The sequence below is a fragment of the Chrysochloris asiatica genome, unplaced genomic scaffold (genome assembly GCF_000296735.1).
Source record: "Chrysochloris asiatica unplaced genomic scaffold, ChrAsi1.0 scaffold00075, whole genome shotgun sequence".
Lineage (NCBI taxonomy): Eukaryota > Metazoa > Chordata > Mammalia > Afrosoricida > Chrysochloridae > Chrysochloris > Chrysochloris asiatica.
This window is the reverse complement of record NW_006408593.1, coordinates 10,700,190-10,716,875: the sequence shown is the minus strand read 5'-3', so window position 1 is coordinate 10,716,875 and position 16,686 is coordinate 10,700,190. Positions and strand designations below refer to the sequence as shown.

At 45.5% G+C, this 16,686-nt stretch overlaps 1 protein-coding gene across 1 annotated transcript in view; it reads left to right on the top strand.

The window, feature by feature from the left end:
• The window catches only part of SYT13 (synaptotagmin XIII), an 80,901-nt gene that overhangs the window by 24,697 nt on the left and 39,518 nt on the right, over positions 1 to 16,686 (top strand). The window contains exon 2 of the mRNA XM_006865039.1: positions 14,650 to 14,875. Within this exon, the coding sequence (XP_006865101.1) occupies positions 14,650 to 14,875 (226 nt within the window). The remainder of the gene's footprint in view (positions 1 to 14,649; positions 14,876 to 16,686) is intronic.

Genomic DNA, 16,686 nt, shown 5'->3' with positions numbered 1-16,686 from the left:
ATACTCAGCCATCCTAGTCCTTTGTAGGTGAAAACCATGTGGGAACCCAAGTGGAAATTCTGGAAGGTAAAGACTGGCTGGATATTGCTAAATGAAAGAAGCCTGTCAGAAAAATCTCTTTAACTGCATGATTTCAACTATGCAACACCTGGAAAAGGTAAAGCTATAGAGACACAGTACAAAGATCAGTAGTTGCCATGGATACAAAGAAAGGGAAGGGTGGATGGATGATAGGTGGAGTATGGAGTATTTTGTGGGACTGTGAAAACACTTCTGTCAGGTAGTGTAATTGTGGACATGTGACCTTATGTGTCTGTCAAAACTCATAACACCCTACAACACAATGAGTAAATCCTCGAGTCAACAACTATGGACTTTCCGTTCAAAATAATGTATCAACATTGGTTCATCAGTCGTAACAAATGTACCTCAGGAATGCAAGATATTAATAATGAGAAAAACAATGTGGGCTGGGGGAGAGAGAATACAGGGGAACGCTCTGTACTTTCTGTGCAATTTTTTAGTAAACCTTTTAAAACAGCTCTAAAAAACAGTGTTTAATGAAAGCTGGCTGAGAGACTTCAAGATGAAGCAGGTTGCCAACAGCCCTGCTCTGCTGGCAGGAGACGGAGGATAAACACGGAGCAGAGGCTCAGTTTGAGCCAGGGCTTCCAACAGGTTCAGTCTTGTTCCAGCCTCTGCCGAAACCTTGCCTTTGCACCCCAGATACACACACAGAATCAAAATCTACATTTTAACAAGATCCCCAGGTGAATCACCAGGGAAATCTTGCTAAAAGGAAAAAATCTCAGCAGGGAGTCGAACTGGACCGAACCAGTTCAGAGTTGGTTTGAGCCCCAGATATTGACTGATGAGATTGGCAGGTGAAAGGTGAGCGGGGAGCGGTTACTGCCGTCTTTGAAAACATCCTAGCTTTGAAACAGTGCTTCTGATGAATGCCAATGAGGTTACAATGTAGTTTGGGTATTGTCTTTAGTAGGCTGACATTTTTTGCACAAGGAATGCTTGGCCCCCATTCAGAACTGAGCGTGACAAAGCAGATGCCCAAACCTCCAGGTGGCTCATTAAAACAACCCAACACCTGGCCACGTGCTGGGGGAGGATGGGTCGTCAGTCAAGTAGCACCCATCAACAAATCAAACAGTGGTTTGGACTTTTGCATTTGTAATGGCTCATGGTTGATATTCAGAGACCTAGATCCAAGGTTGTTGTTGTTGAGTGCCATTGAGTTGATTCCGACCCATAGCGACCCTGTATAGGATTTCTGAGGAGCAGCTGGTGAGCTTGAACCGCCGACCTTGCAGTTCAAATGGCTTTGCAGTCAGGCACATTAACCCACAGCATCACACCAGGACTCCAGTACTAGGAGGTATATAGTGTTGTTAGGTAGCTAGAACAGGGAAAGAAGGAGGTCTCCAATCACTGTCTCAGCAGGAAACAAGCCGACTTCAGCAATGAGGAAGTTCTGAGAAGAGGGGTGGGCGACAGGAGACTGTTTATAAGAGAAAATGAAGTTAGCTAATAAGCTGAAACCCGAAACCTGAAAACAAGACTCAAAGAAACCATATATGGACAAATTCCCCAGATTGGCTACTTGGGCAATGGAAGCAGAAGTGTAGTCCATCCCTCCAACAAAAGAATATATCATAAAGAAGCCAAATTGTGCTCAGGGCTCCATCTTCTCTCTTCTCTTGACGTGAGTGACTGTTATTGTTTCTTTGTAAGAACTTCTATGCGTGAGAAACCAATCTTTCATCTGCCCAAGCCCCTTGCCTTTCTTATTTGGTGTGTGGGGGTAAGTGTGTTAAGCCTTCCCAAACCTTTGGAGCATTCCAGGGACACCGTTTCACCCGTGACAGTGTGATGGTTAGCAATACTGGCATGAACTTAGATTCAAAGTCCAGTACTGCTCCACATTAGCTATATGGCCTTGGGCAAGTTGTCAATTGTCTGAGCCTCAGTTTCCTCATCTGTCGAATAGAGAACATTGCTGTTGTTAGTTGCTGTGATCTGAACGCCAACTCATGGCGACCCCATACACAACTGGTAATTCATTGTCATTCTGTAGGGTTTTCATGGACTGATGTTGTTTTTTAGAAATTGATCACCAGGCTTTCCTTCTTAGTCTTCATCTGAAATCTGTACAGTATCATTCTTGTTGTTAAATGCCATTGAGTTAGTGCTGACCCACAGCGACCCTGTATAGGGTTTCAAAGGAGCAGCTGGTGAGCTTGAACTGCTGACCTTGTGGTTCAACCGGACTTTGCAGTCCAGTGCATTAACCTACAGTGCCACACCAGGACTCCGAACAACATCATGGCAACACATAACCACCAATGACAGACCGGTGGTAGTTGCATTCAAGTTGTACTGAGAATTGAACCCCGGTCTCTTCATGGAAGGTGAGAATTCTACCCCTGAGCCACAAATGTTTTTAGAAGAAGTAATTAGGTTATTCTTGTTTTCATTTATTAAGATTAAGGAGTCCTGGTGTGGCACTGTAGGATAAGCACTGGATCACAAGGTCGGTTTGAACCTCAAGGTTGGTGGTTCAAACTCACCAGCCATTCCTCATAAGCCCTCGACAGGGTCACTATGAGTCAAAGCCGACTCGATGGCACTTAATAACAACAGTCCTGATGTGGCACTAAAGGGTCAGCACCGGACTGCAAACCAAAAGATCAGCTACTGAAACCTACCAGCTGTTCCTCGGAAACCCTCAAAAGGGTCACTTAACCACCACCACTACCACCTATAAGGTTGTATGAGGATGAACTAGGATAACATTTGTGCAGCATTTCCATACTGTCTGGCACAGAGTGCTAAAGAAACAGCAGTCCCGGTGCCCTTTGGGCAGCAGGATGGAATGGGTGAAGTCAAGGCAGGTCACTTACTGTTAGGTGCCATCTAGTAATTTTCATCTCACAGTGACTGCACGTGACAGAGTAGAACTGCCCTGTAGGATTTTCTTGGTTGTAATCTTTACAGAGGCAGATAGCCAGATCTTTCTCCCAAAGAACCACTGGGTGGGTTTGAACTGCCAACCTCTCAGTTAACAGCCAAGTGCTTAGCCGTTGTACCACCAGGACTTTATAGGAGCCACCTACGAGAAATAAATATCTCAATAGAATCTCCTCATTTTGTGGTTCCCAGACCCAAGGAGCTTTTTAATTGTTTCTTCCAGAGCTGACTGTGAAGGAACCACTGGGCTTGTGGGTACCACACCCCCAAACTGCCTCATCTTCCTGCGCTTTAAGCTTTAATCGAACCAGCAAGCTCTCTGCTCTCTGAACACATTGCAAACTTTCATGCCATTCCCATGAACTTTCCACCCTTCAGTCAGTCTGCTTCTCTGACTTTGCTCTCACCCCACTCATGCCACTCTGCCCCATTCCTGATCTAAGGATGGATTACTCCTACAGAGTATATCTCAGTTTTAATGGTCTCCAGCTTTTTACCCCCCCAGTTTGCTATAGAATTGATTCCAACTCATAGAGACCCTATGTGTGCCAGAATTGTGCTCCATATGAGTTCCAAAGGCTGAGTTTTAGCAGCAGATCACCAATGCTTTCTTCCGAGGTATCTCTGGGTAGACTTCAACTTCCAACCTTTTGGTTAGTAGGTGGACACGTTGCCTGTTTGTGCCAGTCAGGGGCACTGACCTCCACCATTTGCTGTTGTCTCTTGTCCAACATAACAAAACACTGCCTGATCTTGCAGTATCCTCACAGCCGTTGCTGTCTGAGTTCATTGTGGCAGCCACTGTGCTGATCCCATATTAACAGTTGTTATTATACTGTCCACCCACCCCCAACTATCCCATTGTCCACACACACACAATAGAGTAGGGACCACTGTCTGCTCTCACTTCTCAATGTCACCTGATGAATGACAGAGGGACTAAAGGAACAGCAGGGTAGAAGGGTGGACGTGGAAAATCCTCCCACCTATCCCAGCAAGCTTTGCTTACAGTCTGCCCCAGGCCTTTAAAAGAGAACACTCTCCCCACGGACCATTGCATCTTTGGGTCTTTGGATGGTGCCCAGGCACCAAAGAGTTGGCCAGGCATAAAATCTCCAGGTCCTATAGTCAGGTGTCTAGGTGTAAATCCCAGCTCTGCTTCTTATTAACTGTTTGGCTTCAGACTTAGCTTCTTTGTGCCTCTGTTTCCTCTTCTGTAAAGTGGGAATAACAGTGCTGCCTCCCTCCAGAGGTTGTGAGGACTGTAGTGATTTGCTTGCATCTTGCTGTGATGCTGGAAACTATCCCACCAGTTTAAACTATGAGTGGAGTCACCCAGAGAGGACAGGTTTCAGTAGAGCTTTGGGCCTAAAGTAGATTAGGAAGAAAGGCCTGGTGATCTACTGAAGGACATTAGTTAATGAAAACCTGATGGTTCACAACAGAACATTGATACAGTGCTGGAAAATGAGCCAACATACTAATGATTACAACGGGACAGGAGAGCATTTCATCCTGCTACACATCAAGTTGGCATGAGTCTGAGCCCACTAACAACACCAACAACCTGATTGCCATAAAAGTACCGCATGAATGGTACTTCTGACACATGGTTAAAGCTAGGTATTTTTTTTTCTTCAAGTTTTAGTTCAAGAAGTGTTTCCTGGTCCTTAGATCCTTAGTAACATGAGGTTACTGTGAGTTGGAATTGATTTGACGGCACCTAACAACAAAAAGAACCATGGTGTGGCATTGCAAGATAAGCACTGGACTGCAAACCGCAAGGTCAGTGATTCAAAACTACCAAATGCTCCTTGGAAACCCTATAAGGGTCTCTATGAGTCGGCACTGAACAACAGCAACAACAAAACATGGAGGGCCAGCAAAAAAATTGGAAGACCCCCAAGGAGATAGATGGGTTGACACAGTAGCAGCAGCCATTGGCTCAAGAGTACCAATGATTGTGAGGGTGGTACAGGACCAGACGGTGGTTCGTTCTGTTGTGCATGAGGTCGCTGTGAGTCCAAATTGACTTGATGGCACCTCACAACAATATGGAGGGGAGTGAAGCTGGGAAGAAATGAGTTCCAAGGGAAGGAGCTTTGAGACTGGGCTAGGGCAGACTAGCAATCAACACAAGAGGAGGTGTTGGAAGAGACAATAAAGGATGATGCGGTGGCAATGTCGCCATGGAAACATGGCCTGGTGCCTGGACCATAAGACAAGCTGCTTCAAAGTGAATTTCAACTTGGTAGTTTGAAATACACCATCTCTCAGGGACTGACCCTGTGGATTCTCCCATAAGCAGGTAAGAAGTTTAATATCCTGATACTGGACTTTCGCTGTCAGCAGTTCACCATGGAAGAGGGCATTTCTATATCAACCCTACCTGGATGTCCAAGGCCTTTCCCAAACCAAGGCATCCTCAAGTAAGGCTATATACATCCCTTTACCTGGAGAGTCCCTTGTTGTTGGTAGGTGTCACTGAGTTAATTCCAACTCATAGCAACCCCTGGTGATATTAGAACTGCCCTATCCTTGTAGGGTTTGCCAAGGTATAATCTTTAAAAGATCTCTGGTTGCATAATGGGTTATGAGTTGGGTTGCTAAGCACAAGGTCAGCAGTTTGAATCTATTAGCTGCTCCATGTGAGAAAGGTGAGGCTTTATGCTCCCATAAAGGTAAACAGCCAGCCTTAGAAATCCTATGCAGGGTCACTATGTGTAGGAACCGACTCTCCATGGCAAGTCACCACCACAACTATCACCAATGTTTATGAGAGTAGTCACCGGGTCTTTCTCCTACAGGGCTGCTGGGTGGATTTGAACCCCCATCCTTAGAGTTAACAGCAGATTGCTTAGCCATTCTCACCTTGTTGTTGTTGTTAGGTACTGTAGAGTTGGTTCTGACTCACAGCAACTGTATGCACAATAGAACAAAACACTGCCTAGTCACTGGTAAGGCAGGTGATGAAGTATCAATAGAATGGCTGGAAGGCACATGGCAGACTGGTCCACCATAGGACTCTGGAGAGAGTTAGTGGCGCCATCATGTCCCTAGACTGCCATGACTGTTGGAAAGGGACTGGACCTCTGTGGCCTCAGTGTTTACATCTATAAAATGGGATTGATAATAATAGTACTTATTGTCGTTAAGTGCTGTCAAGATAGTATGACTCACAGTGACCCTGCATGGGGTTTCCGGGGAATGACTGGCGAGCTTGAACTGCCGACCTTGCAGTTAAAAGGGACCTTATGGTCGAGTGCTTATCCTATAACTCCACATCGGGACTCCAATAGTACTTATTAGGGTTATTAATATACTTTTAGAGTTATTCTAGGAAGCCCTGGTAATAACAGTGGTTAACTGGTGACTGCTAACTAAAACATCAATAGTTTTAACCCATCCACTGCTCCCCTGAAGAAGAGACCTGGTGACCAGCTCCTATAAAGATTACATCTAGAAAACCCTATGGGGCATTCTCTCTGTCCTGTGGGCTCCCTGTGAGTGGCCGTTGACTTGAGGACAAACACCAGCAGCACCCCGACCCATGGCCATCCAGTGGATCCTGACCACAGCGATCCTACAGTACAGAAGAGAACTGCCCCATGGGGTCTCCATGGACGCAGATCACCACATCTTCCTCCTGAGGAATGGCTGGTGTGTTGAATCTGCTGCCTTTCCAGTTAGCTGCCAAGTGCCTTAACCACTGTGGCACCAGGGTTTCTTCACCAACAGCACACCAGGGTCATCATGAACATGAAATTAGTTCATGTTTGAGCAGCACAGAGCACATTTGTAGACGATTGTTATTCAATTAGAGTAATAAAGGCCTCTAACCTGGGTCTAATGACTGTGAGATTCATTTAAAAGCCTGGCAAGGGTGGGAATCCTGAACAATGACTCATACCTCCAAACATTTTCTTTTGACTCACCTGGTACTTACCATACACTGACAGAACTCCACGGTGGGCGGGGCACCTCTTCCTGCACTGTGCCGCCATTTCCCATTTTGAGTTCTTTAAAGAGGGGCCGGGAAAGCTGTCTTCCTAGGAAGCACTCGGAATGCCTAATCCTCCTAGATGTTTAACGTTCTCTTCCCAGTCTCATGTTAGTTGACACAATTGTTTTAGTAACCTACTTACTCAAGTCTTAGCAGCTGTAGAAACTTCATATTTGTAGTTCATTGATTTACATGTTTAATGACGCACAGTAGTAAGTCAAAATGGCATAAACCCTTGGGGAGAACACAGCAACGGATTCTGAAATGACTCAATTCAATGGATGAGAGCCCAAAGGAAGGGGTGTGGCTTAAGGACCATCCTTCCACCAGTGATGGAATGCGGCTGAGAAGTAGCCACTTAGCCAGGACCTGCCACTCCCAACCCACCTGGCATTGGGGAAGGACCAAAGGAATATGAACAGAAATTAATGTGGTGCCTCTGGGTCAAAGTGGTGAGACATCTGGTGACTACGTCTCACCTCCTTGTCTTTCCCGTTGTTGGCTGGATAAAGCCAGAGTGACTTTAAAGCAACAAGTGCAGAACCCTAAGACGGAAGTGTCTGGAACCCTGAGTTTAGAGAAAAGCTAGCCAACTGTGTGCGAAATCAGGTCTAACGGCATCCAGTCACTGAGCTCCGGGGTGGTTTGTTATAAGGCAGCTGGCCTTCCCTGACCAGTGTTGTTGTTGTTGTTTAAGTGTTGTCGAATCAGTTTTGACTCATAAGAACCGTTAGAGGGTTTCTAAGGAGCAGCTGCTAACAGCAAATTGCTGCCCATGATGTGTCAACCAATCGTGGGATTCTATGAAAAATCTGGAAGACAACTGCCTGGCCAACCAATTGAAAGAGATCCCTATTTGTTCCCATTCCAAAGAGAGGTGATTCAATGGGATGTGGAAATCATTGAACAATATCATTAATGTCATATTCAAATGAATTTTGGGGGCAGATAATTCAAAAACAGCTGTTAACAGTACATCCACAGAGAGCTGCCAGAAATTCAAGCTGAATTCAGAAGAGGACGTGGAACTAAGAATGTTGTTGCTGATGTCAGATGGATCTTGGCTGAAAGCAGAGAATACCAGAAAGGTGTATTTGGGTGGTGGTGGTGTGCTGTGGAGTCGAGCCCAACTCGTAGCGACCCCTCATAGGGTTTCTGAGGCTGTAAATCTTTACAGGAGTAGAAAGCCTCATCTTTCTCCCATGGAATAGCTGGTAGTTTCGAACTGCTGACCTTGAGGTGAGCAGCCTGACTCATAACCACTACGCTACCAGAACTCCTTAGAAAGGTGTATACTTGTGCTTTATTGAATATGCAATATTTTCAATATTGTGGATTATGAAATAGTTTTCAACTATGTGGATTATGACAAGCTATGGACAACATAGAATGGGTATTTCAGAACACTAAATTGTGTGCATGATGAACCTGTTGTCGTTCAAATAGTACAAGAGGATATTGAATGGTCTAAAATCAGAAAAGGTGTACACCAGGGTTATATTCTTTTACCATACTCATTCAATTTGATTGCTGAGCAAATAATATGAGAAGCTGGATTATATAAAGAAGAACATACCATCAGGATTGGAGGAAGACTCAGTAACAACCTGTGGTATAGGTAGATGATCCAACTCTGCTTGTTGAAAGTGAAGAGGATTTTCAAAACTTACTGATGAAGATCAAAAACCACAGCCTTCAGTACTGATTGCAATTCAATGTTAAGGAAACAAAAATGCTCACTACTGGGCCAATAAATAACATCATGAACTGAAGTTGTCAACAACTTCATTTTTGCTGGACTCCACGATTAACTCTCATGGAAGCAGCAATCAAGAAATTATATGCTGCATTGCATTAGGGAAATCTATGCAAGACCTCTTTAATATGTTCAAGGGCAAAGATATCAGTTTAAGGACTAAGAAGTCCCTGACCCAAGCCATGGTATTTTCAGTAGCCTCATATGCATGTGAAAGTTCCACAGTGAATAAGGAAGACCGTAGAAGAATTGATGCATTTGAGTTGTAGTTTGGGGGTAGAATATTGAAGGTACCAAGGACTGCCAAAAGAACCAATAGATCTGTTTCAGAAGAAGTGCAGCCACAGTGCTCCTTGGAGGCCAAGATGGACAAACTGCATCTCTCATACTTTGGACATATTGTCAGGGAGGGACCAGTAGTGTGAGAAGGACATCATGTTTGGTAAGGTGGAGGGTCAGAGAAAAAGAGGAAGACCCCCAATGAAATGGATTGGCCAAGTGGCAGCATTGATGGACTCAAGCGTGGCAACAGTAGTGAGGTTAGCCCAGGATCCGGCAGTGTTTCGTTCTGCTGTGCATAAGGTCACTATGAGTCGGTACTAACTCAATGGCACCTAACAACAATGGACTGCCAGAAGAATAAACAGATCTGTGTCAGAAACACAGTCAGAATGCTCCTTGGAAACCAGAATGGTGAGATTCTGTCTTTCACACTTTGGACTTGTTGTCAGGAGGAACCAGTCTGTGGAGAAGAACATCATGCTAGGTAAAGTGAAGGATCAGTGAAAAAGAGGAAGACCCCCGAGTGAGATGGATTGGCACTGTGGCAGTAACAATGGGCTCAAGCATAACAACAGTTGTGAGGATGGTGAAGGCCCTGGCAGTGTTTTGTTTTGTTGTGCGTGGTATCACTATGCATCAGAACCTACTCGACAGTACTTAACAACAACACCACCAATGAGGATGCTCTATGACCACCAATCCTTTGGGTTGGTTAAGAACTTCTGCTGTACCCCAAACTCCTCAAGTTCCAACGACACAGTTGAAAGGACTTTAATAAGCTTCTAAGTTGGAGTCCTGGTGTAGCATTTTAGAATAAACACTGGACTGCTAACCACACAGTGGGCAATTCAAATCCACCAGGCACTCCTTGGAAACCCTATACAGGGTTGCTATGAGTTGAAACCAACTTGATGGCACTTAACAACAGCAAGCTGTTTTCTAAGAAAAGTGGGTCTGATTAACTGTTCCTACTCTCAGCCTCAGTCCTTCCCTGGAGGCAAAATGACTGTTTCTCTTAGTTAATGAACTTGACCCAGTGGATACATGCCTGTTGTCCAGACAGTCAGTGAAAGTGAGGATGTCTTGCTTCTCCACTGGTGGTGGAGTTGGGGTGGGAGGGGGTGGGAGGGGGTGGGGGAGAGAGTGTGTGTGTTTGAGTGGGAGGTCTTTCCTGAGAAAGACCCAGAGCCACAAAATAAACAGGAGAAACTTCCTTTCCTGGTAGCAATTTAAAACATTTTAATATAAAAACAATCATATGGAGTCCAATGCAAACATTCACATGGATTTTTAAGATAGAACTGGAGATTCTAAGGAGAAATACCAAATACCAATGACCCCAGACTCCTTCCAGTTCCCTGGAGTACAAATCACTTTCTGATTCTGAAAGCTACTTTGGAAGGAAACTTTGAGAATTACTGATCTACAGACCAATGGATTCTAAAGACAGGTCCACAGACAGGTTCTGTTCTGGCAGTATGTGGGAATCACAGGGGAAGCTTGCTGAACATTCGATTGTTGTATGCACCCTAGAAAAGATGGAAGGAAGGGTGTGTGTGTGTATGCATACACTTGTATATGTGTTTGTATACGCACATCGATTTTGTATGTTTTATTGGGGTCTAGTTTGCCTACAGTGGCATGTTGTTGTTAAGTGCCATCAAGTCGGTTCCAACTCATAGCCACCTTGCATAGGGTTTCCGAGGAGTGGCTGGTAAGTTTGAATTACTGACCTTGCAGCTCTAACCTACCCAGTGCTTATCCTACAGCGCTATGCCAGGACACTCCTAAATTTACAGTTTGATAAGTTCTGACAAATACTATACACACCCCTATCATGAACATTTTCATCACTCCCAGAAATCTCCCTCGTGGTTCTCCCTCCAGTCTTCCCAGAAGCAACCGCAGTTCTGTTTTCTGTCACCATGGAGCCATTTTGCCTGTCCTAGAACTTCACAGAGAGTTTAATTTATCAAACTCAAGGGCACACAGCAAGTAGTTGGCAGAGCCTGAATTTGAACCAAGCTATCTTAATTTAGAGCTTGGTCACCTTTCACCAGGCTGTATTTTAAACGGTTATATAAGAAGTGGTGGTGGAGCAAAGAAACACTGGATTACTAACGAACACGTTGGCAATTTGACCCTCTACAGTGGCTCCATGGGAAAAAACGACCTGATGCTTGGCTCCCATAAAGATTACAGCCAAGAAAGCCCCCCGAGCAGTTCAGCTCTGCCACGAGGGGCTGCTACAAGTCAAAATCAACTCACCTAACATAGTACTGTGGGTCTGATCATCCAGAGAGTCAGAATCTTCCAGGACCCTTTCCACTGGCTGATTCCCTTCTGAGGGGGGGGCTTATCTATGCCACAGAACCCAGCAGTGGTGGTCCGTGTTTGGCATCATCCAAATACTTTATCTTCAAAACTTTGATTTTTTTTTTCTGGAATCTCTACCACCGGTGTTTCAAATTAAAGCAGGGTAGCACATAGTGGGCAGATTTTAGCAAAGCTTCCAGACTAAGGCAGAGTAAGAAGAAAGGTCTGGCAATCTACTTCTGAAAATTAGCCGATGAAACCATTTTGGGTCACAACAGAATAATATCAGGTATAGTGCTGGGAGATGAGCCCCCATAACTGGAAGACACTATACAATATCCGCAACAATGGATCAGACAAACCAGGCAACTAACAACAGCATAAGGGACAAAGCCATCTGTCCCCTTTACCACCTGGATCTACCCCTCTTCCCCCCTTCCCACCCCCTGTAACTTCCTGGGTGCAGTGCTGCTCTTCCAAGAGGGGTGCCCTAACATGAGAACCCAAATTAATTAACAGCCTTTAGGTTAAAAAAAAAATTAATCCTGCCACAAAAGAGGTTGCCGGCATCTCTAGTAAGGTTAAGTGTTTGTTTACAGATCATTAACGGCGTAATTAATTTCTGTTTACCATCACAAGTCCCGGAAGGGGAGGGCAGCAGCTGTCTCACTCACTTTTGTATCCCTAACTGTTAGCATGAGACTGTACCTATATAGGACTCAGTCAGTATTAGTTCATCCAATGAAGGGCCAGGTCCCTGCCCCAGCCCCCGTCGTGTCATCTGCCATAGCCTGGCGTAGCAGAAAGCAGAGCCTGAGGTGCAGCCTGGGGAAGCAGTGGTGAGGTAGGGAGGAGGGAGAGCAAGCCCAGGGCCCCTCATTGAACTGGTCACCCCACTTGGTGTCAAATGTGACTGATGGGGGCATTGAGAAGTACCAGCTTCCACAAGGTGGCCAAAGAAACTGTTGAGAGGGATGGTGACGAAGGAGGGGGACCAATCTATCTGTGGTCAAGTTCTTCTACGGAGTATTGACTTTTGCTCTTGGGTAGACAGAGAGGATCCTTGGTGCCTCATACCTGAGTACTACAGAGCAGCCCCAGGGCATTGGCAGTCTGGACCCCAGTAAGATGGTTGGGGAGGAGCAAGTGACCAAAGACCTGGAGACAGGGAGGCTAGGAGAACCCAGGGAGGTGCGTTCCTCCCACCTATCTGGACATGTGATTCTGAGCTCACGTTAGTGGTTAGCTGTTGTTGAATCAGCTCTGAGTCATGGTGATGTTTATCTACAACAGAACAGAACTCTGCTTGGTCTTGTCCACTTCCCTTCAAAATCACTGACATATTTGAGTCCAATGTGCCAATCCAGCTCAGCCAGGGTCTTCCTCACACTCCTTGGCCTTCCACCAAACATGATGTCCTCCTTCAACATTGATACCCAAATCAAGTGAGGCAGACAGTATTCTATTGGGATCTATAAAGTTTTCGTTGACTAATTGTCAGAAGTCAATCACCAGGCCTATATTCCTAGTCTGTCTTAGTCTGGAAGCTCCACTAAAACCCGTTCACCACGAGAATGAGAAATGCCGGTCCTGTAGCTTCCGGCATCACAGCTGCACACAAGTCATCACAGAATGACACACTGATGGATGAAAAGTGGCAACTCCACAGACAGGCATTCCTTAACTGTTGCTCGCCTGCCCCCAGTGGAAACATTTCCTTCTTCACCATGTATCCTTATTCCCTAGGACCTCTTCCCTAGCCTCCAGGATCACGGAGTCAGAGGATCCACAATTCTAAACACTCCCTCTCCCACATGCATGGTACGAGGCTTGAACACAGGCCTTTCTGTAGGATCTGCTCTCCTGGCGGCTCCGTTCCTCCCTGGCATTCTTGAACTTCACCTCTAATTCTCTTGCAGACTCTCTCCTTCAACTTCCAAACCTTTTTTTTCTGCTTCTTGGGCACTATAGTTGAAGCAAATTAAGTGGGAACATAGATGCATTTGAAAGATGTGGTGGAACCAGGGTTTTGAAAGGCAATAAATAAAGAGTGTTCAAGAGGATGAGATAGGTAATCAGCTGCTGCTCTTGATACTTGAAGAAGCTCATGGAGCAGTTATCAGAATCCACTCTGCCTGGTCAAGGACTATAAATCATTCTCCACTATTGGAGCCATTTGCTGCACATGATCTTAGCAAGGCAGAGTAAGAAAAAACTATGAATAAATGTGAATGTCTTGGGCCAGGTGCAGAGAGGTCCAGAAAGGGATGGTGCCGTACCCTAAGCAGAGTTTCTCTACATGAAGGTCAGGGACTCCTGCAATGCTTGCTAATAAAACAGACAAATACTCTTGGAAGCCAGTAACAACAACTCCATTTCACACTAAGAGCAATATTGCTTATGTAAGTGGTTACGGATTGAGCTGCTAACCTGAAGGTCGGCAGTTCGAAACTACCAGTGGTTCCACAGGAGAAAGATGAGGCGTTCTTCTCCCGTAAAGGTTTACAGCCTCGGAAAGCCTATGCAGGATCACTATGAATCGGAACCGACTTCACAATACTTAACAACAACAACTAGAAGTGCAGAGGTGGTAGGATGATAGATTCAGTGACTTCACATTATTACTAGGGACTCTGATTCCTTCTGTCTCTCTACTCTGCTGCCCACTACACTGGCTTTGTCCTAAGACTGCTTGATCTTTCATTCACCAGACAGGACCACATGCAAATCCTCCTTTCTGTCTAAGTTGGTTTCTTCAGGACAGGGGTTAAGTCCTGTGGTAGAAGGGATGGGTGAAGGAAAGGCGTGGGTGGAGGAATGTCTGAATGGAGGAAGGAATGGGTATAAGAAAGGATAGATGGAGGAAGGGGTGGGTGGAAAGAAGGATGGAAGGAGGGAAGGATGGATAAAAGAAAGGGAAGATGGGTGGGGGAAGGATTAAAAGGGGATGGAGGAAGAGATAATATGAAGGGGAGGGTAGAGAAACATACTAGTAGAAGAAGAGATAAGTGGAGGAAGAGATGAATAGAAGAAAAGATGAAAGGATGCAAAGATGGATGAAGGAAAGTATGGACAAAAGAAAGGATGGATGAATGGTGCCGACGTCTTGGTGAGTCCGGGCACGACTCATGATGTTACAGATGTTGGTGAATTTGGAAAGGATGTTTTACGTCATCTTTTCCCAGCAGAATTAAACCACACCCCTCTACCTGCCTTTCTATGAAAGGTCAAGCCATTGATTCTCCCTTCTGTGGATGAAACATAGTCAGAAGTCCTCTTGTGAACTAATCAAAAGTATTTGTGTTTTCAGTTCAATGTTAAAAAATCAACAGAACCTGTCCAGCCTCGAACCCTACTCAAGTTTCCAGACATCTATGGACCCAAGCCTGCTATGACAGCTCCCGAGGTCATCAACTATGCTGACTACACGTTGAGGACTACAGAGGAGGCTCCTGCACTGGCCAGTCCCCAGGCCCCAAATGACAGTCGCCTTAAGAGGCAGGTCACAGAAGAGCTGTTCATCCTTCCTCAAAATGGTAGGGATCTCCGACAACCTCGTTCTTCCCTGCAGGCTCCTTGGTCCCTTCCAGGGTTGGGCAGTACAGAGCCAATGTGCTATTGCTGACCTGAACTGACCACCTCCTCCCATAACATGAGATCATAGGTAGGTAGCAAGGAGTTGGTTTTGATTTTGATGGCTGAGGCCACCTAAATGTTGAGAGCTCTGGGTACCAGTAAGCACCTTCTAACGCTTTGTCTGAAACTCCAGCCATTCTTTGGTTCCTTGGCATTCCTTGATTTGTAGACAGTTTTCCCATGGTGTCTGTCTTCCTCAGGTGTGTGTACCTCTGGATTTTTTGTAGCTCAGAATCTACTAGATTTTGGATCTACCTTACACTGGGATGACCTTAATGGACTGATGGTCTATTAGAGGGGTTTTAAAATGATCGTGGGAAACTGCCATTATCTTTTAATTCCATATTTCCATAAATTAAAAAAAAATGTTTTATTGTTAGTTATGTGATAGTTTACATGGGAGAACACCAGCTTTACATTCATCCTATTGTATGTCATTACATTGCCAGGGTTACAATCCCCTCCATGCATTATCAACCAACCAAATGATACACCCTGCAAGCCTGCCCCCTGGTTGTCAGCACACAGTCCCTCTCCCTCTCTGGGTCTAGAGTCCCCAGCCACTCCATTTCTCCACTTCATCGTCTCTGCCTCCATCTCTGGCGTCACTGTTTCTCTGGGTAGGGTCCCACACTCTGCTTTTCTCCCTTGAGGGACTCTGGGTCCTCTGCTTCTGGACTGCAAAGTCAACCACTCCCCTCCTTTTGCTACAAAACGTCTACCTTTACATTTCAATCCCTCACAGTCAGTCCTGATAGTAATTATTCACTGTTGTACCACATGAGTGCTATCCACATCTCCTTTCATCAGTCCCGCCTAGACAGATTGGATACTACTCAGTGGAGATTCTACCTTCCTCTGTGCCCTCTGGATCTAGCTAGGCTCCCTCTTGAAAGCTTGTAAGCTAGTCACTTCTTGCCTTTGTTGCCCCACCCCACCCCCCCATTTTGGGTAGCCAATGTCCAAGTTTCCCATTCCTGTCTACCCTGTGTATAGGGGGTAGGAATGATCCTCGCTGTAAAGATTTGTTCCCTCTTTTGAGCTACTGCATCCATAGGTGTAGGTCAAGTTCATCAAATTGTATCAGATTATTTTTTTCCCCCTCTTCTTTCTTCTTCTAGTTGAGTTCTGATCATCCAGCCATCGAAGCCAGGTCAAATGGGTATTATCCGTAAATGTGGGTGTTCTTGTGCATATACCCTTTCTTATCAGCTGGATGTTTCACTCTCCACTCTAGTTCTCTGTGGCTATGTCACTGACTCTGGGCCCAGGAGTCCCCAGGTCTTCCAAACTGCTGGCCAACCAGGTCTCCATCTGGGTTCACAGGAGTTGATTGAACGTGATAGGGCTTAGCTCACAGCTTCATTGCTGTTTTCTCTCACTTCCCCTTATTGGTGACGAACGAGGTCACTAGTCAGAGCATGTGTCTGCTCACATATTCCCACTGAGTCTCAGTCTTGGAAGGGGATTTGTCCTGAGGGGACCCGACCTCTTGCCTTGATGTCTCCTGGGCGAACAACTTGCTTGTTCTTGTAGTAGTCAGTTGGGCTGCCATCATAGTTTTGTATTTTTCCAGTTGGTCTTTCTTTCAAGAAGTACTTTCTGTTCTTCTAGCTGCTCCAGGCTGGTCTGCTTGTCCTTTCCAGTGGAAATTTCCCACCTCAGAAGATTCTGGATGGGGTTCAGGATTCCACCTATGATCTTATGTAAT